The sequence below is a fragment of the Callospermophilus lateralis genome, chromosome 4 (assembly GCF_048772815.1).
Source record: "Callospermophilus lateralis isolate mCalLat2 chromosome 4, mCalLat2.hap1, whole genome shotgun sequence".
NCBI lineage: Eukaryota > Metazoa > Chordata > Mammalia > Rodentia > Sciuridae > Callospermophilus > Callospermophilus lateralis.
The window spans coordinates 1,535,581-1,562,318 of NC_135308.1; the positions used below are offsets into that span (position 1 = coordinate 1,535,581).

Below are 26,738 nucleotides of genomic sequence, written 5' to 3' on the forward strand. Positions count from 1 at the left end.
CTCAAACCCAAGGTGATGGCATTAGGAGAGGGTTTTGGGGGGGAGAACTCATGGAGGAGCCTCGGGGAGGGGGACTGGTGCCCTTATAGGAGGCACGAGGAGGGCTCCCTGGGCCTCCACCATGTGATAGGCCGTGGTCCGGGAGGCAGGACCTGCGTGGACCCTGGCTCCGCCAGGATCTTGGTCCTGGACATCCAGCCCCAGAACTGTGAGCAGCTGCTATCTCGCTCATGAGCCACCCCACCGAGGTCCTCCATGCATCCTCCTGAAGTCACAGGAGGCGCTCAGCAGACACTTGCTGAGTTGAAGGCCAGGTGTTTGGGAAAACCCAGTCCTATCGCTGGAGAACTGCCCCAGGTGCTGTGAGGCCACAGACAGAGGTAGGCCCATCCAGAACCAGAGGGATGTGGTCCTGGCGGCAGCAAGACCAAGTGGACTCCTGACCTTGAGGTCGGGAGGGCGAATGCATTGGGACCAGAAGGACTCCGTCCTCTCCAGGGTACTCCCGGTGCATCTCCAGCTAACCTGAGTCAGCCCCACTCCTGGTGCAGGTGCCGTGCGAAGCGCAGGTGGGTTGTGCATTTACAGTTTGCTGGGAAACTGCAGGAAGGACCAACGGGGCCACCCTGGGGCAGTTGTGGTGGTCATGGCTGAAGACAGCTGTTTTGTGTGAGTCGGGGTCCACACGTGAGGCCCCTGGGATACTGAGGGGAGTAAGGCCCAGCACACAAGAGCCCCTGGTCAGGGACCTGGGGAGAGGATGTGGAAGGCCTTCCCTCTCCAATGCTGCCTTTCCTGTCTCATCCCCTGGCCTGGCTGGTTCCTGGTGCTCCTGGTAAACCAGAGGTGGAGCATGGAGGCATTTTTTTTAAGGTTCTAGACCCTTCTCATGTGTTACTTTCTCAACAAACTCACAGGAGAGTTGCTACTGCACAGTGGGGAGCCAGCTCTGTGAGGCTGCTGGCTGAAGCTCACAAACCAGTCTAGATGCAGCTCTGCAGATCCTCAGGAGGCCCCTCTTCTTGGCCACAGCACTGTGCCAGGTGTGTGCTATTTATAATTGGACACACGCTGTGCAAAGTGACGACACCAGTGATCATGGTGCAGCTCAGCGGCAGCACACGTCTGTGGTGGTGACTGAACAAGACCTGGTCTGTGGAGAAGGCCTGCCCCTTGCCATGGCAAGGTAGCTCCTGCTGAGTTAGCCTGAGGTAGACCCAGTGCAAAGCGAGGTCGTTTCTGAAATTAAAACACATGCACTACACACAAGGGCTGCCAGCTTCCCTTGTCCACCCTGGGGGAGGTGCCAGTGGACAGTGGAGCTCACCAGCCCCTGGGGGGAGGTGCCAGTGGACAGTGAAGCTCATCAGCCCCTGGAGGGAGGTGCCAGTGGACAGTGGAGCTCATCAGCCCCTGGGGGGAGATGCCAGTGGACAGTGGAGCTCATCTGCCCCTGGGGGGAGGTGCCAGTGGACAGTGGAGCTCATCAGCCCCTGGAGGGAGGTGCCAGTGGACAGTGGAGCTCATCAGCCCCTGGAGGGAGGTGCCAGTGGATAGTGGGAGAGCTCATCAGCCCCTGGGGGGAGGCGCCAGTGGACAGTGGAGCTCATCAGCCCCTGGAGGGAGGTGCCAGTGGACAGTGGAGCTCATCAGCCCCTGGAGGGAGGTGCCAGTGGATAGTGGGAGAGCTCATCAGCCCCTGGGGGGAGGCGCCAGTGGACAGTGGAGCTCATCAGACCCTGGGGGAGGTGCCAGTGGACAGTGGAGCTCATCTGCCCCTGGGGGGAGGTGCCAGTGGACAGTGGGAGAGCTCATCAGTCCCTGGGGGGAGGTGCCAGTGGACAGTGGGGGAGCTCATCAGCCCCTGGGGGAGGTGCCAGTGGACAGTGGGAGAGCTCATCAGCCCCTGGGGGGAGGTGCCAGTGGACAGTGGAGCTCATCAGCCCCTGGAGGGAGGTGCCAGTGGACAGTGGAGCTCATCAACCTCTGGGGGGAGGTGCCAGTGGACAGTGGGGGAGCTCATCAGCCCCTGGGGGAGGTGCCAGTGGACAGTGGGAGAGCTCATCAGCCCCTGGGGGGAGGTGCCAGTGGACAGTGGAGCTCATCAGCCCCTGGAGGGAGGTGCCAGTGGACAGTGGAGCTCATCAACCTCTGGGGGGAGGTGCCAGTGGACAGTGGAGCTCATCTGCCCCTGGGGGGAGGTGCCAGTGGACAGTGGGAGAGCTCATCAGCCCCTGGGGGTACGTGCCAGTGGACAGTGGGAGATCTCATCAGCCCCTGGAGGGAGGTGCCAGTGGACAGTGGAGCTCATCAGCCCCTGGAGGGAGGTGCCAGTGGACAGTGGGAGATCTCATCTGCCCCTGGGGGGAGGTGCCAGTGGACAGTGGAGCTCATCAGCCCCTGGAGGGAGGTGCCAGTGGACAGTGGGAGATCTCATCAGCCCCTGGAGGGAGGTGCCAGTGGACAGTGGAGCTCATCAGCCCCTGGGGGGAGGTGCCAGTGGACAGTGGAGCTCCTCAGCCCCTGGGGGGAGGTGCCAGTGGACAGTGGGGGAGCTCATCTGCCCCTGGGGGGAGGTGCCAGTGGACAGTGGGAGAGCTCATCAGCCCCAGGGGGAGGTGCCAGTGGACAGTGGAAGAGCTCATCAGCCCCTGGGGGGAGGTGCAAGTGGACAGTGGAGCTCATCAGCCCCTGGGGAAAGGTGCCAGTGGACAGTGGAGCTCATCTGCCCCTGGGGGGAGGTGCCAGTGGACAGTGGGAGATCTCATCAGCCCCTGGAGGGAGGTGCCAGTGGACAGTGGGAGAGCTCATCAGCCCCTGGGGGGAGGCGCCAGTGGACAGTGGAGCTCATCAGCCCCTGGAGGGAGGTGCCAGTGGACAGTGGAGCTCATCAACCCCTGGGGGGAGGTGCCAGTGGACAGTGGGAGAGCTCATCAGCCCCTGGGGGAGGAGCCAGTGGACAGTGGGAGAGCTCATCAGCCCCTCGGGGGAGGTGCCAGTAGACAGTGGGAGAGCTCATCAGCCCCTGGGGGGAGGTGCCAGTGGACAGTGGAGCTCATCAGCCCCTGGGGGGAGGTGCCAGTGGACAGTGGGAGATCTCATCAGCCCCTGGGGGGAGATGCCAGTGGACAGTGGAGCTCATTAGCCCCTGGGGAAGGTGCCAGTGGTCAGAGGGAGAGCTCACCAGCCCCTGGGGGGAGGTGCCAGTGGACAGTGGAGCTCACCAGCCCCTGGGGGGAGGTGCCAGTGGACAGTGGGAGAGCTCATCAGCCCCTGGGGGGAGGTGCCAGTGGACGGTGGGAGATCTCATCAGCCCCTGGGGGGAGGTGCCAGTGGACAGTGGAGCTCATCTGCCCCTGGAGGGAGGTGCCAGAGGACAGTGGAGCTCATCAGCCCCTGGGGGGAGGTGCCAGTGGACAGTGGGAGAGCTCTTCAGCCCCTGGGGGGAGGTGCCAGTGGACAGTGGAGCTCATCTGCCCCTGGGGGGAGGTGCCAGTGGACAGTGGGAGAGCTCATCAGCCCCTGGGGGGAGGTGCCAGTGGACAGTGGGAGAGCTCTTCAGCCCCTGGGGGGAGGTGCCAGTGGACAGTGGAGCTCATCTGCCCCTGGGGGGAGGTGCCAGTGGACAGTGGGAGAGCTCATCAGCCCCTGGGGGGAGGTGCCAGTGGACAGTGGAGCTCATCTGCCCCTGGGCGGAGGTGCCAGTGGACAGTGGAGCTCATCAGCCCCTGGGGGGAGGTGCCAGTGGACAGTGGGAGAGCTCATCAGACCCTGGGGGAGGTGCCAGTGGACAGTGGAGCTCATCTGCCCTGGGGGGAGGTGCCAGTGGACAGTGGAGCTCATCTGCCCCTGGGGGGAGGTGCCAGTGGACAGTGTTAGAGCTCATCAGCCCCTGGGGGAGGTGCCAGTGGACAGTGGGAGATCATTAACCCTGGGGGGAGGTGCCAGTGGACAGTGGGAGAGCTCATCAGCCCCTGGGGGAGGTGCCAGTGTACAGTGGAGCTCATCAGCCCTTGGGGGGAGGTGCCAGTGAACAGTGGGAGCTCATCAGCCCCTGGGGGGAGGTGCCAGTGGACAGTGGAGCTCATCAGCCCCTGGGGGGAGGTGCCAGTGGACAGTGGAGCTCATCTGCCCCTGGGGGGAGGTGCCAGTGGACAGTGGAGCTCATCTGCCCCTGGAGGGAGGTGCCAGAGGACAGTGGAGCTCATCAGCCCCTGGCGGGAGGTGTCAGTGAATGGTGGCAGAGCTCATCAGCCCCTGGGGGGAGGTGCCAGTGGACAGTGGGAGAGCTCATCAGACCCTGGGGGAGGTGCCAGTGGACAGTGGGAGCTCATCAGCCCCTGGGGGGAGGTGCCAGTGGACAGTGGGAGAGCTCATCAGCCCCTGGGGGGAGGTGCCAGTGGACGGTGGGAGAGCTCCTCAGGCCTGTACGGACTCACCCTGGGTTAGGGTGCACGTGCCAGGGAACCCACAGCACAAGAGGACTGAGCACTTAATCAGAGACAGGCGAGTGTGGACAGCCCCCAGGAGGGAAGTCAGTGGCTGTCCTTTCTGGTCAGCAGCCGGATAGCCCCTCTGCTTCCTGGGAATGAGAGTGCATGCTGGGGCGCAGGATGGACACTTTACACTTTCTAATTTGATTCCCCCTACAGCCGGACGTTTTCCCTCTTGAGACTAGGCCAGTGATTTATGATGCGGCTATCATTGGGAGAGGCAGGCCCATGTGCCTAAATATAGCGCCTCCTCAGGCCATAAATGGGAGGAAGGACAGGGCTCCAGAGGGAAAACTGGGCTCTGCTGGCCAAGCCAGAGGCTAGGAAGCTAGGTGACCAGGCGGCAAGAACCTCTCTCCTCTGTCACCTCCTGTAGTTGGGTAAGTGTCCCGTCGTCTCACCTTTGCTTGGCGGTAGCTTTGGGGGAAGAGCCACACTGGGGCGGACCTAGTGCCGGGTGAGGTCTCCCAGGCGGCTCGGTCAGACTCACTTCAGGGAAGCAGAGCATCAACTCAGGGGGTCTGGGTTTTGTGGCGAGGCTCTGTGCTCCACGAGTCCTCTCCGCTCCCCAGTGCTGGCCTGTGTTGCCGTGCTGTTCTCCACCCGTCCGAGAATCGGGGTCTCTTCTGCATTCTGCAGCATTGCACGGATGTCCCTCTGTTGACCAACACCTTCGGTGGTCACGAGGGTCTCAGAAATGAAAAGGAGGAGAGGGCAGATTTGCAGAAGGTATGAAGCCAAGGGGAGGTGTTCTTAGGAAGAAGGGAGAGGAGGGTCACTTGGCTTAGACCCAGGGGTGGCCGCTTCCCGGAGGGACTCAGAGGCTGGCTCCGGGCGAAGGTTTTCTCCAGGTCCTCTCGGCTGCCTGCTCTGCCCGTGAGGAGTGTGCATTCTGCAGGGCTGTAGTTAGGCTTCCAGGAAAGGAGAGGGCTGGCCGCTGTGCTTGAGGCCAGGCAGGGCCGCCAGCAGGAGAGAGGCCGCTGACACTCCCTATCTCCCTGCCTCACATTCTTTCCTTACTGAGTGCAAGGGAGATAGGAGCCTAGAGCACGTGGCGTGCACATCTTCAGAGGTGCTTCGTAAACAGGGTCCTCAGATAGACCGCTCGGGAGCCTGGCCCTGACTTGCTGGTGGCTGCCAACTCCTGACCAACCTGCCCCTCCTCCCCCTGGAGGGGCTTTCCGTTCGCGGGCTCCCAGACCTTGACCTCCTGAGCTGCACAGTGGCAGACGGGGCCAAGACTGGTGAGACGCCGAGTGCTCTGGAGGGGCGTAGAATGTCACTGTCAGCAGGTCGGCCGTGGATCTGTGTGGAATGCACATGCTGTTCTTGGTGACAGCAAGGGGACTCTGCAGGTGGAACTGTGGAGTTTTGAGCACTGTTGATTTAATTCTCATACCCGTGACAACACGGTGGCTCCCTGGTTGCTGGAGAGCCAGCTGGTGCAGGAGGCAGTGTGGGATCCAGTTTCTCTGACTCTGCCCTAGTCAAGCATTAGGGTGAGATTAGTCAGACTTCTCAGTAGCAGGAGGACTTTGTAGCTCTGAGGCTGGACCCCTTGAGCTCACGTTCTGGCTCTGGCAGGTTCCTGGAGGAGTTCTGGAAAATTTAGCTGCCAGAGATTAGACATCAAGCTATATTTGATTGACCCCTATGTTTTTAAGGACTTTTGGCTGTCATAATTTTTGATAACCAGTTTGGAAAAATCACTGGCCCACGTAACTCCATCACGGGATCCCAGGGCTTAGTCACCAGGGCCTCTCCGAGTGCCAAACCCCTGCCTTTCTCCCCGCTGAGTGGCCTTCCCTCTGGGTGTGTCTCTAGACTTCCACATCTTCAGCTGTAGAATCAATACTTTCTTTCACCAAATGGAAATAAACGGCTCTGAACTTGAAATGTCTTTGCAAATTGAAGCAGTGCCTGGCTGCATGAAAGAGGAGTTCAACAGGGCTCTTCCCAGGAAGGCTGAGGACCAGGCACTCCCCAGACCTCAGTCCCAGGCTCCAGCACAGGCTTGGGTTTCATGGTGATGTCAAAGTCCCCAATCGTGTGGGGAGACCTGTGCATGGCCCCAGAGCTAGGCCGAGTTGGAAAGTGGCCCGGAGTGGTCAGAAGACCATCTGACGCCTGGGCTCGGCGGGACCTGGGTGGGTGCTGTTCCTGGGGACCTTCAGCTCACACAGGGCCGTGTTCCACCAGTGTTATTTAACATGGCTGTGGACACACACATGGCTGGGGGTTCAGGGATCTAGTTGCCACCTAGTGCGGCTCTCTGGCTTTACAGGGAACGGAGCAGGGCCCCAGAATGACAGAGGGCTCCGCTCTCAGGTCCCTGGGGAGTCCGGGTTTCTCAACAGCCCTGCACCATGGGCTCCACCAAGACCTGCCCTTTGAGGAAAGGCTTCTCCTGTCCTTGGGGGGCACATGTGCGACACGTAGCACAGCTGAGACCTCTCCTGCGGGAAGGCCGGGTTCTCTGTAGGGTGGCGGGGGCGGAGGGCCCCTTCCCAGCCTGGCAGCACAGTGGCACCGGGCACGTTCTCCTGAGGACCCTCTGCTTTACACACACCTGCCCAGGCTGCACCACGGAGCCCACACGGAGCGCAAGGAAGGTGCTTCCGGGTCTCACCACACGTAGTGCCGGGAGGGGAGGTACCCAGCCTGGTCAGGGAAGCTCTGAGTTAGGGGGCGGCCGAGGAATGCGCCTCGGCAGCAGGAAGTGCTCAGGCCTGGACATGTCGTGGTGTCCTGCTGCCATGTCTGGCTGGGCAGAAGCCTGAGGAGGAGTGGAGTCCAGGGCAGCCTGGCGCAGGGTCAGTGCCTGGTCAGGGTTGCGGAGGGCCAGAAGCTCTGAGAGGCCCCCCTTCATGTCCAGTGTTTCCAGGACGTGGGCAGCACGTGGCAGGTGCTCCCAGTGACACGGGGGGGCGAGAGCAGGTGGAGAGCACGGTGGCTCCGTCCTGGTGAGGAGGACGAAGCCGGGAACAAATGCAGCGAAGCGTGCCTCGCCTTTCTCCGTGTCGGGGACCCCTGTAGCGAGTCTGGGCCTCACTGTGACGTGAAGTGAGCAAGCTCGGCCCCAGCTGTGCCTTGTCACCACCAAGTGCCTGGTCTTTACTCGCGGGGCCTTTGGAGACCTCTAGGCCAGCGGACCACGTGTCAGGTGGAGTCAGCAGGGTCCAGTGCTGATGGTGCAGGAGATGGACAGGCGTCCCACAGTCAGAGGGTGCCGGTCCTCGCCCTGAAGACACGGGCATCTTCCCTCCTCAGAGCGTGGTGGAGCCAGTGGGCACTCCCTGTGGGGACAGCACCTCCTCTCCTGTGATGTGGGCCACATTTGGACAAACACACTGGAAGGTTGACTCAATGTCGGTGTAGCCTCAAGAGGCACCAGGTCTCCTCTTCCAGCCTGCCCTGCGTGGACACCACAGCTCCCCACAGAGGCCTTCTGCACCGCTGTCCTGCCTGTGTGTGGCTCCCTCCTTCCCCAGATCCCCCCGCTGCCCAGCCAACCACCCCTTATCCCACCTGGCCTCCCGTGCTCCCTGCTGCCCGGCCTCTCGGCTGCCCTCTCCTCTCACTTCCCAGGGTATTTCCACCTCCCCGGCCTCCGCCTCTTCTCCTTTTGTGTTCCAAGAATGTGTTGACTTCTCGATCTGTGTTTTAATTATTAAAAAAAAAAGAATATATATATATATATATATATGTATATATATATACAGTTGTAGGTGGACACAGTATATCTATCTGAGGGTGCTGAGGACTGAGCCCAGGGCCTCGTAAGGCTAGGTGAGCGCTCTACGCGAGCCCCAGCCCAGCCCCGGTTCCAATCACTTCTGTCCTCAGCATGCAGCTCTTCACAGGGCCGTGAGCATACTAGGTGCTCCTTAAACATGGAGTTCACAGTCGGACGAGGCGGACAGCCCAATCCTCCAGTGTTCGTGGAGGAAAGCAAGAGAGGAGATTGGGCCCAGGGCGGTTAGCTGGCCTCCTGACGCCAGGCCCCCATGACTTGTACCTGTGAGGTCTGCCTTCGCTCCCCCATGGGCTTATGGCCTAGAGTGCATGTCCCATGATGCAGACGTGAATGCAGAAGTCTCAGCAGTCTGACTCCCCGGGAGACAGAGCTGGGCTGACTTTGCTCTCCTCCCCAGGAGCACGCACGATGTCGCTGGTGGCGCTACCCTTCTACCAGAAGAGACACAGGCACTTTGACCAGTCCTACCGTAACATTCAGACCAGGTACCTGCTGGACGAGTATGCATCCAAAAGGTAAGTCACCGCAGGCTAGACTTGCCTGGTTCTGCCTGCGGGCCCCGTGTGTCAGGGTAGGAAGCCTTCGTCCCTCAACCCCAGTGTTGTCTGCTTTGTGGGAGAGCAGGGATGGCAGTGTCCCCTGGTGCACATGTCCTCTCCGGAGGCTGAGCCCCTGTGTGGCTGCACGGTATCCTGCAGGTTCCTTGGGCCTGGTGCTAAGCCCCAGGTGGAGACCATGACCCCAGGGACTCTTGGTACAAGCTCATCAATTTTGCTCTTCCTCTGTGTCCTCTAGAAGTAGGATCTAGAAAGTCACCCAACTAGAGAGCAGAGGGACTGAGATCAATGGAACAACACTGGCAGGTGGAGCCGATGTCAGTGATTCTCTGCATCGAGAGAGTCCTGCGGCAGGAGACTGCACTCCTGCAGATGCAGCTGGCCCGAGCCTCTAGGACATCTCTGGGCAGTGGCACATGCCTGTCCCATGCTGTTTGATGGCAGCATCTCAGTGATTTTTATGGGCTGGCTAGAAGGGAGGAAGAGACCTCTGGCCTGGCACTTAGCTGTGGGTCCTGCCACATGTCACCAACACCCTATATTTAGATCACTTGTGGCACTCCTGTTGAGTTGCCATCCCCTGTAACAAAAGAAGTCAAACATTTGCAGCCCCTCCTAAGGGCCTCAGGGAGGTCCGATCCTTGAGGTGTACATAATCAGGACTTTGATCCAGGAGGGACCCTGGGAGGCAGTGACCAGCAGGGAATGGCCTCAGACCCACAGGGGCTCAGGCAAGTGTGTGAGGGTGTGTGTGAGGCAGTGACTGGCCCTGGACCCAGGAGATGGGGAACCTGACTTGGGGGATGTGGAGGGAGAGAGGACGTGATGCAGGTTAGGTTGTGCATGTGTGCAAATACTCACGTGTAGGCAGGTGGGAGAGCATATGTGCGCATGTGGGTGTGTGAGTACATGCATGTGTGGACATGTGTGTGTGTGTGTGTCCCTGTGAGCACGCATGTCCATGTTTGTGAGCATGTATTAGTGTATGTGTACCGTGTGTGCAGGTGAGTGCGTGCATGTGTGGGAGTGCACTCTGTGTGCACATGCGTGTGTTGCCAGGATGGTTGGGGTGTATGAACAGCAACCTGCTGGGGTGCATGTCAAGGATTTCCTGGACAGGTAATTGTTACCAATGTCTGTTCAGGAGGGCGTCCTCCCGGTCATCCCAGAAGTCCCTTAAGCAGCAGTCATCCGCACAGAGCGCGTCTAGCCAGACCTTGACCCGGGGGACAACCTGTCAGCTCTGCGCGAAGCGGCTGAGCGCCTCGGAGGAGGAGCATGAGAATGAAAGAAGGTAAGTGCCCAGCGGCCCCTTGGCTGCTCAGAGTGTGGTCAGAGCAGACTCAGCGAGCTGTAGGCTGGACGCCCAGGGCAGCGTGCAGAGAGGAGCCTTGGCTGCGCGAACTCTGTGAATCCCAGCAGGGGCTGCTTGGGGGGGCCTCCTGCTCTGTAGCCTGGGGCTGCAGCTCAGGTCCAGGGGCGCTGGGAGGGCCTCTAGCTCCCACCTCTGCAGAGCTGTCTGCTCACTCAGGGGCGACCAAGCCACCACCGGAGATGGAGTCTGAATTTCCACTCACAGCCTCTCTGGCTATTAAGGAACAGTGGCTGATCCCAGCAAGGTCATCTTCCAAAGAGGGAGCCAGGGCTTGAGCAGTTGTCCCAGTGGAAACTGGAGGCCGGAGGGGCTCTATAAATCGTCATACTTTGCATTTCTGTGGAGTTGGCTCAGCGGACAGAGTGTCCTAGGAAAGAGATAGCAATGTCAGTCCTAAAACTGATCCCAGGTGTGGAAAAATGGCTGGTGGCATTGCTTTGGTCTTTAAAGAACAAAATAAACAGATGGATACTTTACACCGTGATATTTCCCTCCAGCTCCCTACTCTTGCTTAAAGATCTTCTCTATGTCTGTGGACAACACCGAGCCTGAAGGAAAAACGAGACTGGGTTAACGTGGCTCCTTTTGAAAATTGTTTTGTGATGGAGTGACTTGTTCAATCAGCCAATATGTAGCTGTCAGACAAGCTTCTATTTTCAAAGCTTGGAGTTACCTTTTAAGTGTCTGGCAAATTCGCCCTGTAAATGGATTTTATTGCCAAATGAAAACTTCTTTTATTAAGGAATCACTTCAAAATGTAGACACAAAAAAATCTGCATTTTTGAGTATTTAAGACTTAAACTTGCTTGGTTTATTTTTAAAAGGGTTCTTCTATCTATATTTAAGTTCTCGGAACTGGACAGAGAAGACGTGAGCTGTACCATGTTATTTCATCCGTTGCTCTTCCGTGTGACCTTGAACATAGTACATGAGCTCCTGTTCCTCAGGTTTCCCACTGGTAGCTCACCACGGGAAGGGCCATGGGTGAGCATATGGCCATGGGTGCTGTCCATGTGGACATGGTGGAGCTGGCCCTGTACTGACCCCCATTCTGCTGTCCTTCTTCCTGGCTGTGTAGCCTTCCACTCTCAGATCCCACATGCACTTTTCCGTGTGAGGCACCTGGACAGTGTCCCGCCTCCTTAGGAGGCAGTGTGTGCGGCGGGGGTTTGATGAGCTGCCGGGGCCTGGTGATTCCCCTCGGATGCTTGCTGTGCTCCTGTGTGAGGGGGGCTGAGAGGGGAAGTGAACTGTGCCCTGTTTTCACACTTCACCTCACACACTACCCCAAGTGTCATCCCAGCGCTGAATTCCTTACCTACACGCAGATACCAGTTCACCAGCCTGGACAAAGGTGGAATCGGGGATCCTCAGTTCGTGCTGCTGCTCATGTGAAACAAATACTGGGTCCGGTGGTGGCCTGTGATCCCAGCTGAGGTAGGAGGGTTGCAAGTTTGAGGCCGGCCTCAGAGACTTAGCAAGAGACTGTCTTGAAATTAAGAACAGGCTGGGGAAGTAGCCAGTGATGGGGTGCAGCCTAGGGTGTCTGAGGCCCCGGGTTCCCCCAGTGCAACCAAACCAAGCCAGAGGCTGAAGGGGCACTGTGCGCTGTGTGGAGCTCAGGAGTCCCGGGGATATGGCCCATCAGAAGTGCCCTCAGATGCCTTCGCTTCTGTGCTGGGGAAGGATGGCCCCCTGCGTTGTTCTGGCTGTTACGGGGCTCACCCTCTAGAGTGAACGCACAGGCAATGTCTGATCAATTCTTCCCACAGGCCAGAGTCCAGCTCAGCTGGTGGCCGATGGGCAGAGACTTTCTCTACATGCCCAGCGGGGGCGGATGGGGGAGAACTTCCAGACCAACACTCATCCTGAACCACAACTCTCAAGGCGGTGCCCTCTGTGGAGAGCAAGCCTGGGCTCTGTGCTTAGGTCTGAAGAGCAGGGGCAGGGCTCACACCGCTTGGAGCCTGACCCCGGGCCTGCCCTGACCCTGGGAGGCCGGCAGGACTTCTAATCCTTCCCTGTCACTCAGGGACTCACTGCGACTGGAAAGGCGTATGCTCCCTGCGCTGCAGACACACATTCTAGAGCTGGCACCGGGAGGGAGGAAGCAGGAGCATCCTCTTGCCTGGGTGGGACCCAGGCACATGTGAAGCCAGTTCCCCCGACTACACCGTGGATGCTCAGGAGCATGGCCGCGCTCTGCAGGGAGAGAGAGGGCGCGGAAGGAAGCAGGCGGTGACGAGCCCGGAGAGGCCCTGGGAGCCGACGGTGGGCAAGCCCCAGGAGAAGCGGGAGTTAGCGTTCAGGATCCAGGAGAGGCCCGCCTGGCGTGAGGAGATGTCCTCTGACTGGCCGACAGGGGCCCAGCACATCTGGGTGAAACGGGACGTGACGAGGAAGGCCTGTCAACATGGGCCGAGTGATGCTGACTCTGTCATGCTCTGTGTGAAGAAGCTGTGGAATTTTCTGGAATCCTGATCTCAAGTGCCTAGCACTCAGTCTGAGTTTTATTTGGGGTTTGGGCAGCTGCCAACCTGCAGTCAGGCCCATGGGTTTGTGGGAAGGGCCTTGGACGGGAGCCCTGCACCTGGTTGCAGGACACCCATGGTCACCTCTGATCTGGATGACTTTCCCAACACCCTGGGCACAAGGCTCCTCCAGCTCTGGTGGCCTGGCTTTGGGGCCTGGTGCCACCTCTGATGGCAAAGCACCAACTCTGACTTCCACAGCTTCTCCTTCCCAGGCCTCCCACACAACCTGCCCCACCCCACGGGCACCAGATTACCCCCCGAGTCCTAGTGCGGGCATTCACTGGGGACAGTAGTAGGAAAGGTCCCTCCTGAGGAGGACAAAGGGTACAGGCTGTCTTCATAAAGCCCACAGAGGAACTAGAAGAGCTCTGGGGCCCATGGGCAGTGCTGGGCGAGGAGGGGCTTCGTGGGAGGACAGAGTTTCAATAGGAGGGTGCGGTGGGGAGACTTCTGTGAGAGGGATGCAGTCCCCAGGGGTAACGAGAGCAGCCGATTCTGGTGGGGCCAATGGGCTGCCCGATGAAGAGGGGGATGAGGTTGGGATGCAGGGCCTGCTTCTGAGGGCATCCCTGGCACCGTGGGGTCAGGTGGAGTGGAGGGGCTCACAAAGGCGGGCTGTGAGCACTCAGCCATTTCTCCATCCTCAGGGACTGGAGGCTCTACGTCTTTTGCTTTATCCTCTCTGGAACACAGACTTTTTCTTAACTGTTTGTTTAAAGGCTTGCTGAGTCTCACATTGGTTCAGAAACCACAGCCTGCGCAGGAGACCAGGCTCCCCACACTGGCTCCGCATTCTCCCTTGTCAGAGCCAACACAGAAGCGGCTCTCGTCCAGCAGCTTCTGACTGCTGATCTCCGACCCAGAAGACAGCCGAGCCCTCTGTTTCGTCAAAGGAAGAGGCCACCTCTTGGCTTCAGTGGCACCGTCTTTATTAAGTGCCTGTGGGCACGAGTTCCGTGTACATGAGAACAGGGGCTGGCCCTCCCTGAAGGACAGTCCCCCCACCCTCTGGCCCTGCAGCAGTCCTTGTTCTCTGGAGTCTCCAACCAGCACATGCAGCTCCCCGGTGCCAAAGGCGGCCAGGTGTGAGTGTGGCGTTTGCCACGGCTGCTCCAGGTCTCTAGAACGTGGCCAGCTGTTACAGTCGGGCCTGTCATGGCCCAAGAAGACCTGAGCATGTCCCTCCTGCCTTGTTCTCTTCATAAATCACCCACATGCTCTTCTTCACAACTTCTTCCCCAAAATACACTCTAAAAGAAAGAGGTAGAATAAGTGCAGGTGGCGCGTCCCACTCTGGGCGTCCAGGAGGGCCTGTGGCAGGTCAGCCCACCTGGTCTTCTCTGCACTTGAGGTCAACACAGCCTCTTGGACCTGCAGGTACCAGTCCCTGGTGGCTTCCTATGGAGAGGCCAAGCGGGAGCGCTTCCTCAGCGAGCTGGCCCAGCTGGAGGAGAACGTGCACCTGGCGCGGTCCCAGGCCCGGGACAAGCTGGACAAGTACGCCCTGCAGCACATGGTAGGAGGAGCCGTGGTCTGGGATGCGGGGTGGACGCGGTTCGCCTCCTCCCAGGTGGTGAGTGCCTGGCGCCCAGCCATGCCGCGCTGCACCTGACCACTCTTGCTCCTGTGTGACAGGTAGAGGACAAGATGGCGTGGGAGAGACACGCGTTTGAGGAGCGTGTGAGCAGGGCCCCTGAGATCCTGGTGCGGCTGAGGTCCCACACCGTCTGGGAGAAGATGTCCGTGAAGCTCTGCTTCACCGTGCAGGGCTTCCCCACGCCCGTGGTACAATGGTGAGGGGCTCTGCTGTGGGGGGACAAGGTCCCACGGTGTCTCCTTCCAGGAAGGGCACTTGGAGAAGCACGAGGTGGAGACAGGTTAACAGGAACTCACAAATCTCCATTTAATAATGTGCTGGCGTTTTAGTGGCGTTGACTCAGCCCATCTTCCAGAGCATTTTGAAGGCAGTTCCCTGTAACGCCCTGTGTTTGCAAGCCCCGCTCCCACCCAGTTGGCCTCAGCACCACTGCTGGTTCTGGGCGCCAAGCCCACGGGTCTGCCCTGTGGTAGGAAGCAGCATGAGAACTGAAGAGCTGAATCTTCACCCCCACAGACCCTGCTTACTTCAGCATCTGCTGCAGAACCAAGCATCTGTGTGTACGTTCCCTGTGGGTCAGTACCGTCAGGTGGCAGGCAGAGGCCCAGGGAGTTCTGCCCTTCAGGGGGGACCCTCCTTGGCCATGGGCCAGTGCTGTGGCTTCGCCCCACGGCTCCAGGGACACTCAGCCTGATAGGCCAGGCTGCAACCTAGCTAGCACAAGCTACAGTTTTTTGTTTTGTTTTTTTTTAATGAAATGAACTTCTGAACTTCTAACAAGGCTCAAGCAGATGTTTGGAAGTGGCCTTCTGCAGGTCAGAGGTTGCCTGGACAGCCCTAATGATGCAGCACAGCCTGTAAGAAAACCCCAAACAGAGCCAGGCTCAGTGGTGCATGCCTGTGTTCCAACTACTTGGGAGGCTGAGGCAGGAGGATCTCAAGTTCAAGGCCAGCCTGTGCAACTTAGTGAGACCCTGTCTCACAGTTAAGAATAAAAAGGGGGGTAACTCAATGGCAGAGTGCACCTGGGTTCAATCCCAGTACTGCAAAATAAATGAATAAAAATATAAAATATATAAAAAGCAAACTGAAAATGGACCTCATGCCTTCTGGATCCCTGTGTGGTGCTGAGGAAGGGACCAGGCACTGGCAGAGCAGATCTGCATTAGAGGGCAGTGTGGGGGCTGGGAAAGGTTGCCGACAAGTCTGCCTTTAAACTAAAATAGAGGTTTCCTTGACCAGGTACAAAGATGGCAGCCTGATCTGCCAGGCAGGTGAGCCAGGGAAGTACCGGATTGAGAGCAAGTATGGCGTGCACACTCTGGAGATCAACAGGTAAGGACCTGTGGGTGGCTGTGTGCGCTGGGACTGCATTCTGGAATCTCTGGTCAAACTCAAGAGAAGGCAGGGCCTCACCTTGGCCCTGGCGCCAGGACTGAGCACACAGATTCTGGGAGCAAAGACAGAAGTGGTTTATGGAAAACGAGCAGAACCTAGTCTCCTAGCTGCACTAAAATGCAGGGCGATCCTGAGGACCCCTGCTCAGCAGACTGCCTCGCTGCCAGGCCTGAGACACGACCCTCAGCTCAGGCCTTACCCAGTGGACTGGCCTTGGTTGCTTTCCCTCGCAACACACTAAACAATTGTAGAAGGTGCAGACGATTATGTTAAAACTGTGCCCACGGCCAGCGTTCAGTCAGTGTTTCGCTGTGCATCTAGCTGAGTCTTTTCTCACATGACATAGCACACACAGACACAGCACACACAGACACAGAGACACACAGACACAGAGACACACAGACACACACACACAGCAACAGATGGCACGTGCACACGGAAGCTCATGACAGCTTTGTTGTTCCAATGGTGAGCTGTGCCGTCCTGTGCTGCTCACCGAGAACCTACGGTGTGCCCTGTGCTATGCTAGATGCTGGGGTATGCTGGACACCAAAGCCCATCCTCCAGGCTTGACCTTTCACACAGCATCAGAATGTCACATGCCTCCTCTTCCACCCACAGCCTGCCAAGACATCATCTGATGGTGCAACTGTCACTTTTTAAACCAATGAGACGGCTTCATTACTGTAATCACAGTGCACACTTGCCCTGGAGGTGAAAGACCTCAGGTCCCCTGTAACTTGGATGAATCCTTAGCCCTTCCTGAGCACATTCTCTTCTGAAGGTGACGGTCAGGAGGCAGCAGAGCTTTGAACTTCCCACAGCCCAGCAGTGACTGTGGGAATCAGGTCCAAGGTCACACATCACAAGTGTGTGAGTGTCACACATGTGCATGATCTGTGGTGTGCGTGTGATTGTGTGCTTAGGGATTTATGCCTGATCCCTGTGGGGAAAGAGGAGGGCGTGGTCTTAGCAGTGGAAAGCGTGAGACTTTAGAACACAAGATGACGTTGACTTACTGTGACTGAACTGTAAGCAGCGTCCAGAGGCCTTGGAAGAGGCTCAGACGGCTCACAGCTTCCTGTGGCCTTGCCCAGATTCGTGTTTACTATCCAAGTATTTCCTACTGCTTTTAATGAAAACGTGCATATATGGGATCTGTTAAAGAACAAGTTTTTCTGACACTTGTTGAAGACTGTAGGGAAAAAACTCAAGATGCCAACCCACAGAGCCTTGCTGAGGGAGAGGGTGCTCAGTGCCAGCACTACAAGACAGCCGGAGTCCAAGCACTGTAGGACAGCCGGAGCCCGAGCAGGCGGGAAGCAGGATGGGGCAGAGTCCCAGCAGGAGTGAGGAAGGCACTGGGGGTGAGGGGACCTGGCTAAGCCACCTAGAGGGCTCTTGCGGAGGAATGCCAGTGTGACGAGGCCCCACGTGGTGGGGAGCCATGAGGAGCGAGATCAGGTATGAAGGAAGGACAGATACAGAGGGGATAAGGTGTGGGGGAATCAGGTATGGAGGAGGTCAGGTAAGAATGGATGGTGCATTGAGGGGAACTAGGATGGAGGGGGACCAGGATGGAGGGGACCAGGAAGGAGGAGACCAGGATGGAGGGGGACCAGGATGGAGGGGGACCAGGATGGAGGAGGACCAGGATGGAGGGGACCAGGATGGAGGGGGACCAGGATGGAGGGGGACCAGGATGGAGGGGGACCAGGATGGAGGGGACCAGGATGGAGGGGGACCAGGATGGAGGGGGACCAGGATGGAGGGGGACCAGGATGGAGGGGGACCAGGATGGAGGGGGACCAGGATGGAGGTGACCAGGATGGAGGAGGACCAGGATGGAGGGGACCAGGATGGAGGAGGACCAGGATGGAGGGGGACCAGGATGGAGGAGGACCAGGATGGAGGGGACCAGGATGGAGGAGGACCAGGATGGAGGGGGACCAGGATGGAGGAGGACCAGGATGGAGGGGGACCAGGATGGAGGGGACCAGGATGGAGGGGGACCAGGATGGAGGTGACCAGGATGGAGGGGACCAGGATGGAGGGGACCAGGATGGAGGAGGACCAGGATGGAGGGGACCAGGATGGAGGAGGACCAGGATGGAGGGGACCAGGATGGAGGAGGACCAGGATGGAGGGGACCAGGATGGAGGAGGACCAGGATGGAGGGGGACCAGGATGGAGGGGGACCAGGATGGAGGGGACCAGGATGGAGGGGACCAGGATGGAGGGGACCAGGATGGAGGAGGACCAGGATGGAGGGGGACCAGGATGGAGGAGGACCAGGATGGAGGGGACCAGGATGGAGGGGGACCAGGATGGAGGGGGACCAGGATGGAGGGGGACCAGGATGGAGGAGGACCAGGATGGAGGGGACCAGGATGGAGGGGGACCAGGATGGAGGGGGACCAGGATGGAGGAGGACCAGGATGGAGGGGACCAGGATGGAGGGGGACCAGGATGGAGAGGGACCAGGATGGAGGAGGACCAGGATGGAGGGGACCAGGATGGAGGAGGACCAGGATGGAGGGGGACCAGGATGGAGGGGGACCAGGATGGAGGAGGACCAGGATGGAGGGGACCAGGATGGAGGGGGACCAGGATGGAGGAGGACCAGGATGGAGGGGACCAGGATGGAGGGGGACCAGGATGGAGGGGGACCAGGATGGAGGGGACCAGGATGGAGGGGGACCAGGATGGAGGGGGACCAGGATGGAGGTGACCAGGGTGGAGACGGACCAGGATGGAGGGAGCTGCCAGAGCTAAGCATCGTGTCAGGTCTTGGGGACCTGTTGGGGGCTGATACTGGTGGAAAAGCTGGCGGAGCCTGGCTGGAGCTGGGTTCGGGGCTTCTCTGCCAGTCCCTCTCTGTGCTGCAGAGGCCAGTGCACCTGTTCACTCCTGTCCAGCACTCCCTTGCCTTCCCCTCACCAGCTCTTCTTGCTTCCTGTTTCTGCTGACCCCTGCCTTCCCACTCAGGCTGGGAAGAGAACCTGTACCTCTGCGGGGCTCCTGACCTTTAGGGGTGTCTGCTGTGACTGGTGGGGGCAGGTACCAAGCTGTATTTGATCATTGCTTTAAGCAGAAAAGTGACATCCCTTCTCAAGCAGGAGGAAAGTCACCCGGGCATGTTTGCAGCATTCACACTGGACACTGGGCACAACGTGGAGCAGAGTGGAGTAGAGTTCAGATAAAGCTGGCTGATGGCTGACGGGAGATCACAGCTCAGTCATCCACATGCCCGGGGGTCCTCCACGCCCTGCCTTTTGAACAAACCTGCAAATATTTGGGAAATTTGGGGAAAGGAAACTTCTGAGACTGGCTTCTCTCTCAGTCTTCTTATCCCCATGGTTACATTTTAGTAGATGAAATACTAATGTTCTTCAGGAAAAGAGCAACAGGGAAGCCCACAAATTATAACTCATCTCAGCTGTTCATTCCAAAGTGCTGAGCACACACCATCTGATCCGAGCTGATCGCAGGGTGTGGATGTGTTCTCCACCCTGGGCTGGCACGGAGCTCCCCTCCGCCCAGGATGACATTTGCTCCTATGAATAGTCTTTGGCTACTGCAGCTGAATTTTTAAAGTGCCGAAGCAGCTCACCCTTTGGTACTCTTCAGATCTGAACTTGTGATTGACACTGTTTTATGTGCTCGTGAGTGTCTCTAAGGACCCACACTGGCTTGAACGGAGACCCATTTCTTCACAGGGGCACATGTGGTTCTTACCTTTTGATGGGTGTTTAGGAGAACCTGCCTTTACATCAGCAACGCCACCATTGCTCACTCCTTGCAGAATGTTTTTAGAACTGAAATTTTCTTATACTTGATTTTCGGACTTTGGCATTTAGATTGTGATTTGAGTTAAATTTTAAGTCCAGTGTCCGTGCCTCTTAGTACCTGAGGGCACTGGGCCTTGTCTACCCACAAGGGATTTACTGCCCATCTGGAAACATGAAGTAGCCTTCGTTTCTTAATTGCTGTTGTGTTGGGGACGCTTTGAACTGAGACCCTGGGAGGCAAAGTGCCCTGTGGAAGTTTCTAAAATTTGAGACCAAAGAAAACTCTCTGTATTCTGGGACTCTGTCCAAGTAGAAAATAAAACCCTTGTAAGTTCCTGCATCGTGAAGTCAGGGCTGGAATTAGACCCCAGGCTTGCTGAGCACTGTCTCCGGTGTGGCCTGGGAAGGAGCAGAAGGCTGGGTCCTACTGAGGTAATGGGTGGGATCAGCTCTTGCCTCTTCAGTTTAGCTGAAGACAAAGTCTGGCTGGGCACCTCCCCCTCCTGGCCTCCTGGCCTCCCTGCCGCCTCCTGCCTCTGCCCCAGGCACTGTGCTTCCGCAGCCCTGAACAGTACCAGCGGTGGACAGACCCCTTTGTGCCCTCTCCTCGTACGTGTGCTTGTCTGGGACATGTCCACTTCTACTGCAGTATGTTTTCTGCTCTGTGAAACGTTCACTAGGGAGACCTGTGGAAAGAGTGAGAGGAACAGCAGCAGGTGGGGGTCCCCGCCTATGGAGGCCTTCCTGGGAATCCCCAGCTCTGGGGACCACTGCCATAAGTCAGTGGGTCTTGGTCACTTTACAGCCCACAGGCTCTCCTAAAAACCAGACGGAAGCCCGTGGACCTGTCCTGGGCGCGCCCCAGCCTGGAAGGTGCAAGCTCTGGGCACAGGGCTCCCTCCGCTTCCTGTGTCCTGCCCTGGGTGTGAGCGCGAAGTGCTAATGGGTTACTTGACAGCTAATTGGTGCTAATGCGCTAGGTGGCTCTGGCCACCCTGTGCCTCCAGTCTGTCTGCGAGGACAAACTGGGAGCCCAGGGATAGGCTGCTCCTCGGCCTCTTGGGCTCAGCCTGCTGCTCCCCTCGTCCCTCAGGCTCCGCTGGACTCCAAGTGTTCTGTGTCCCTCCCATTCCTCCAGCTCCTCCCTGCTCAGGAGAAGGAGGCAGCCATCATCCAGAGTCAGAACACGGAAAAGCCGTGTGTCCTGTAGGAAGGTGGGGACCAGCAGGGCCCGTGTGGTGCAGAGCGTGCAGGGGACCTTTCCTGAGCTTCTGGTCCTGGTCCTGGAGTTCAGCTAAGACATCTTAATTGATGACATGTAGGCAACATTGTATCCCAAATCACAAGGTTTTCCAAGTACATTGTTTATCCAGTCGTCAGAGTTCCCCTGGTGAAGCGTAGGCGCTGGATACATACATTCTAAGGGTTTATAGCATGCACGGTTTTTCATGATAAAGTGAACCGACGAAAATCATCAGTCAGGGTCATTACCCTTCCATTAAGCACAGAGTTGAAGCACAACTTGTGGCTGATGAACTCAAGTCTCATTCTCCACCTCCCTGTGGGATCTGATAGCCCAACATAGAATAAAACCCTGATTCACAAGGATAGATGGTTGCAAAAGGAAGCAAGATTCACCCCGAAGTCTCAGGACATGATTCAGGTAGTAGGAACTCTCCCCAAGGCCCAAGCACATCAGACTTGACTGTCATGCCAATTCGTGCTATTGCCCTTTGGCATGTCCTGAGGATATGATGGGCCTGAGCACATGCTTTTACTACAGGTTTAAGAATTGCTAAAATACATAATGAATAGGATGTTTTCAGCACAAGATTGAATTTGAAAACCCTGGAGTGCAACTTGGAAACCACCTTTGCCCAAGGGTGTCGACAGGTAGAGAGGCTGGTGAGATTTTTGGTGACTGATTCCAGTCTCTGGGCCATCATCTGCCTGCTCCCTGAGGTCCACACAGATCCTCTCTTCCCTTGGCAGTCAGGAGCCAGGGTTCGCCTTGTTGTCTGGCCACTCCTGGACATCTTGCGTGGGGCTGCCCCGTTGGCTCTGCTGTGTGGCTGGGTGGTTGCATTGGGCTTCTGGCTCCCCCTTTCCAAGGCTTGGCCTGTCCCTGTGTGACCCCGACATGGGCTCCAGGTTAGGGGGTTTTGATTGGGTGCAGGACGCTTTGCCTCTTGGCCAGGTGCTCTGACCCCGAACACTTCCAGCCAGGTCTGTGGATGGGTCTGTGCCTTTTCTCTGTCTGTGGAGCTATTGCTAGCAGGGGTGGGATTCAAGAAAGGCTTAGGGCTTATCCCAGAAGGGCGTATTTCTATTTGGAGAACGCACTTAGGAAATTACAATGGTGTTTGAAAGAAGTACACAGTGAGTGAATATGGATAAGGAGAGTAGTGACCCCTACCCCAGCCCAGGTGTGCTCAGGCGGTCCTGGTGGGCGTGAGCATGTGCGCTCCCCAGACAGAGCCACCTAGGACGTGGGAAAGGCATCCACATGAGGACGGGACTTGTGTGCTGGCACCACACTGTAGCTGTGTGCCGGGCAGCACATTAGGAGGTGCAAGGGCAGAATGGTTCCTAAGGAGCAGACACCAGAACCCTGGTTGAGCATGGCTCTGCAGTGGGCCGTGGCTACAGGGTGAGCCAGAAACATGCACTCAGTCTCAGCTTGATTTCTCCCTTGAGCAATGGCACTTAAGGGAGCCAGGGGGCACAGCAGACTGAACTGAACCTCAGGAGGAAGGGAAGGAGTACGGAAGGGGGCCAGGCCTCCGAACCATCCCTCCCCTTCATGGGAGGTGGTGTATTGTCTGTTCAAAGAAAATATCTCTAGCTCCTAGATGAAGAGAGAAGAAAATAAAATCATCAATGACCCAGGGATGGGTTGTCGTGTGGGCATCCGCTTCTTAATGCACTTTAAATTCAGACTCTGGTAGATTCTTCTTTTTTCAACAGTGTGAATTTTGGGGTGTGTTTTCTTTCCTAGATGAAGATCTTATCGCGGGTCTGGGAGGGAAACTGCTCCAAGAGTGCAATGTTTGGGGTCTGTGGACCTCATTTCCCCAAGTCTTCCAAAGATTTGGGGAAAGATTCCTTCTCCCACAGGAGTGGGACAGTAGCAGCTGTTTTCCAGGGTCCCTGAGAGGGTCACTGTGACGTCACTAGCAGAGAGCCTGGCCAGGGAAACCCCAGGTAGAACTGCTACTCACACTCCCCTGCCAAGCCTCGGGTGGGGGGCGGACTCAGCAGGACTGAGCTGGGCCCCTGCAGGACAGCTGGGGTTGTGTGGGAGTGCCGGCCAGAGGCCTGGGGCTCTGCTATTTTCAGGTCATGTTCTTCCCAGGTTCCCAGGGGTGGACATGCATCCATGCCTCTGGTAGGGTCCAGCTCAGGCTTTTTGTTTTAGATGTTGATGGACCTTTATTCTATTTATTTACATGCGGTGCTGAGGACCAACCCCAGGCCTCACTCTTGCCAGGGAGGCGCTCCACCACTGAGCCCCAGCCCAGCCCTCCAGCGCAGGCTTTTTAATAGGTCCTGATGGAGGAATTTGCATTTGGGGGACCTTTTGTTCGAGGTCCTGGGCATGACCTCCTAGGAACTGGAAATCCTGTTGAGGTTGGGTTACAGAGTGTGTTTTGCTGTCCAGCGGGGCGGTGCTCACTTGGGAGGTCAGCGGGTCTCTGCACACGTCTGAGACCCCCTTGCTGTGCCAGACAAAATTCTGGTCCCTGCTGGACCTCCCTGAGTTCTCGTGCACCTCGCCAGCTGTCGTCCTGGAGGCTCAGGGACCGTGCCAAGTGCAGGCACTGTCTGTCATGGTGGAGGTCATCAGGACCTGGAGACGGGCTCCGAGTGCAAGTGCCTAGGCTCCCGGACCCTCTTCTCACGGCTTCCAGGCAGGGGCCCCGGGCCATGCTGGCCAGGGGCCTGGCTTTCCCTGCCGGGGTCCTTGCTCTCTCCAGAGCAGGTGTAGGCCCCCGTCTTTCCCCTTTATGTTCCCCGCCCAGAGATTCTGCTGGAGGTGGAGGTCCAGGGGCCTGAATGCCGTGGAGGAGAGTCGTAGGCCCAGGCGGAAGAGGCTTCCCAGGATGGAATGAAGGTTTTCAACACCTGCGTCTTCTCTTTCTCAGTCAAAGCCCAGCTGTGGTCTGGGATCAGATGTTCTTCTGTCTATAATTAATTCCGCTGCCGTCCGCCGCTCCACGGTAGTGCTGGCATTGTTCTTGAACACACGCTCAGGAGCAGCCCATCTAGGTCACGGGGTTTGCTTTCGAGGGATGTCTTTGTTCAAGTTCAGGTCACCGGCTTTTCCAGAGCAGTTCCACAGACTCGCTTTTTCTATTCAAGGGCGGACTTTGATGACACTGCGACATACTCGGCAGTGGCCACCAATGGGCACGGACAGGTGTCAACCAACGCTGCGGTGGTGGTGAGAAGTGCGTGCCCACCCGGGGGGCGGCCAGCCTGGGCCCTGCGGGTCTCTTTCTTTGCCATGTTTACCTGATTGTCCTGCAGGGTTCCGAGGCGACGAGGAGCCGCTCTACTCCGTGGGACTCCCAATCGGACGTGAGTGGGGCTGGGGTCTGGGAACACGTGTGCAGACAGCCTCCAAGGGAGAACTTGTTGCCAAGTAAGGTCAAGTCTTAGTTTTGAAGTTATATTTTGTTAGACTCCTAGGTTTAAAACATATACAGTTGGTTTTCCTCCGACACGCACCCCTTACACCCCTGGCAAATGTACCTTTGGGATCTGGTCTGCCGACACTGCTGGGTCTAGTTAATTCGTTTGATGCACTAAAAATGACACTATTGATGAATGACCACTGTTCATTTTGAAACTAAGGAGCGACATCTGAGGCCTCAGTTGGGTATGAGGTGGGGAGTCGGCCCTTTGCCTAAGCCCAAGGCTGGGGTCTGAGCTCGCCTGAGAGACTGATCTGACTCTGGGATGCTCGTCTGCTTCCACCTGGCTCAGCTCGGCTGCTCTAACAGTCCTGTGGCTTGTGACTGAACAACAGGTGCTGATTTCTCAGGGTTTTGGAGGCAGCAAGCCCAAGACCAGGGCACTGGCAGGATGGGTTCCGGCAAAGGCCACCTCCTGGTTTGCAGATGGCACGTCCTTGCTGGGCCCACACCCGGCAGGGACCAGTCCTCAGGCCTCACTCAGCCCTGCACCTCCAGAGCCGCCGTCTGCTAGCCTGTGGGGCTGGGCTGCAGCCTACGATGTGTGGACACATGTTTGGGCCGGCAGGGCTCCCGAGAGGGGCGCAGTTTGAGGGGGAGCTCTCTGCTGTGTCGGGCACCTCTGAGCGGAAGCCACCACGGCACTGGCTGTCCCACTTGTTCCTGCAGTGCCCCTGTCCTCGGTGATCCCGTACACACACTTCGATGTTCAGTTCTTGGAGAAATTTGGAGTTACCTTCCGAAGAGAGGGTGAGACGCTCACGCTCAAGTGCACGCTGCTGGTGACTCCCGACCTGAAGAGGGTGCAGCCACGGGCCGAGTGGTACAGGGACGGTGAGTGTCTGGCCGCCCGCGCTGAGAGTGCTGGGCAGCAATGATCCTTGATGGTTGCATGGGTCGGCCTTCCCCCTGCCACTGGCTTGCTGTGGTGGCAAAGCCACGCCAGGGACTGGTGGGGGGGGGGGCTTGGCAGCCGACACTGACCTTGAACTTCATCTGGGAAAACCCTGGAGAGGTAGTGAGGCGCTTCCTGAATCCAGACATGTCTGTGTGGTGTCCAAAGCCCCATGCAAGCGCTGCCCACACTGAACCCAGAGGAGTCGTCCACACATGCCCCGCCCAGCCGTGGCTGGCCACTGTCAGGGCGAACTGTGAGCTGGCATGGCTCTCTGTGTGTTGAGGGACAGCCAGGTGGCTCTGTTTGTAGAGGAGGGGCTGCCATGACACCTGGCCAGCTTCCTCACTGGTGAGACACCCAAGACCATCCAGTGTGACCAGCCGGGGGGGCTGCAGCCATCCATGGAGACACCAAGGATGTTCCAAGGTGGAACAGCCCTGTTCAAGGCCCGGATCCAGCCAGGTCTGCTGAGGTCCTATCCAGAGTCTTACGGTTGCTGCATGCCTGTGACCACGGGAAGGCCTTCCCCGACAGGAAGCAGGCTCCAGGAGGCCTGCGGGGAGGAGCCCCGGGAGCCTGGGAGCCTGTTTCAGGCCGTGCTGCAGGACCCTGCCCACATGGTCAGTGTCTGGCTGGCCCTTGCCCTGACTAGACGGTGCCTTCCCTCCAAGCCCTCATGGGGGCTCTGGCTCTTCTCTTGGGCACTGTCGCAGGCCCCCACTGCGTGGTCTCACCCAGCCTACTCACCCAAAGGCCGCCCCTAACACCACCACATGGGGTTAGGATCTCAACTTGAGTTTTGGGCGGACCTAGGTCAGTCCCTAAAGCTAGTCCTTTTTTTCCTCCCCAATTTTATTTATTTATTTATTTGCTCCTTTTAGTTATACATGATACTAGAATATTTTGACATACTATGCATACATGGAGCATGACTTCCCATTTTTGTGGTTGTAGGATGTGGAGTTACACCACTCAGGTATTCATATATAAACATAGGAAAGTTATGTCCAATTCATTCTACTGTGTCTCCCATTCACATCCCCGCTTCCTTCCCCCCACACCCCCCTGTCCAATCCCATGAACCAACACTTCCCCCACCCCAATTTGGCCTTTGGTTTTTTTGGATTGGCTTATTTCATTAGCATGATAGTCTCTAGTTCCATCCATTTACTGGCAAATGCCATAATTTCATTCATCTTTATGGCTGAGTAATATTCCATTGTGTATATGAGCCACATGTTCTTTGTCCATTCATCTATTGAAGGGCACCTAGGTAGGGTCCATAGTTTTGCTATTGCAAATTGAGCTGCTATAAACATTGATATCCTAAATCTGGTCTTAGTTCAGAAATCTGTATCAAGGCTGGTTCTCCGCTGGTGTTTTCTGGTCTGTCATCTGTTGGACACAGCCACTGCTCATGGCCTTAGAGGGAATCCCTGCTTAGACAATAGGATTCTGGGCTTAGTGGGCCTCCTGGGCTGCTGCCATTCGGCCTGGGTTCTCTTGAGCACGGACACCCCTTCCTGCTACGTCTAGCACTTTGGTGGACCTCCCTGTGACTGTCAGGCAATGCCACTCAATTGCCTGCATCCTCCAGGTCTGCCCCAGGCTAGACGAGGCAGATACAGGGCGGCCAGCTGC

General features: G+C 57.5%; 1 protein-coding gene across 1 annotated transcript in view; it reads left to right on the plus strand.

Moving 5' to 3' along the window:
- Positions 1-4,771: 4,771 nt before the first annotated feature.
- Positions 4,772-26,738, plus strand: part of Myom2 (myomesin 2) — a 65,672-nt gene continuing 43,705 nt past the window's right edge. Inside the window, exons 1-9 of the mRNA XM_076853497.2 lie at positions 4,772-4,873; positions 8,648-8,765; positions 9,952-10,101; positions 14,094-14,232; positions 14,352-14,509; positions 15,556-15,648; positions 23,865-23,953; positions 24,033-24,083; positions 24,869-25,033. Coding sequence (XP_076709612.2) covers positions 8,659-8,765; positions 9,952-10,101; positions 14,094-14,232; positions 14,352-14,509; positions 15,556-15,648; positions 23,865-23,953; positions 24,033-24,083; positions 24,869-25,033 — 952 coding nt within the window. The 5' untranslated portion in view covers positions 4,772-4,873; positions 8,648-8,658. The remainder of the gene's footprint in view (positions 4,874-8,647; positions 8,766-9,951; positions 10,102-14,093; positions 14,233-14,351; positions 14,510-15,555; positions 15,649-23,864; positions 23,954-24,032; positions 24,084-24,868; positions 25,034-26,738) is intronic.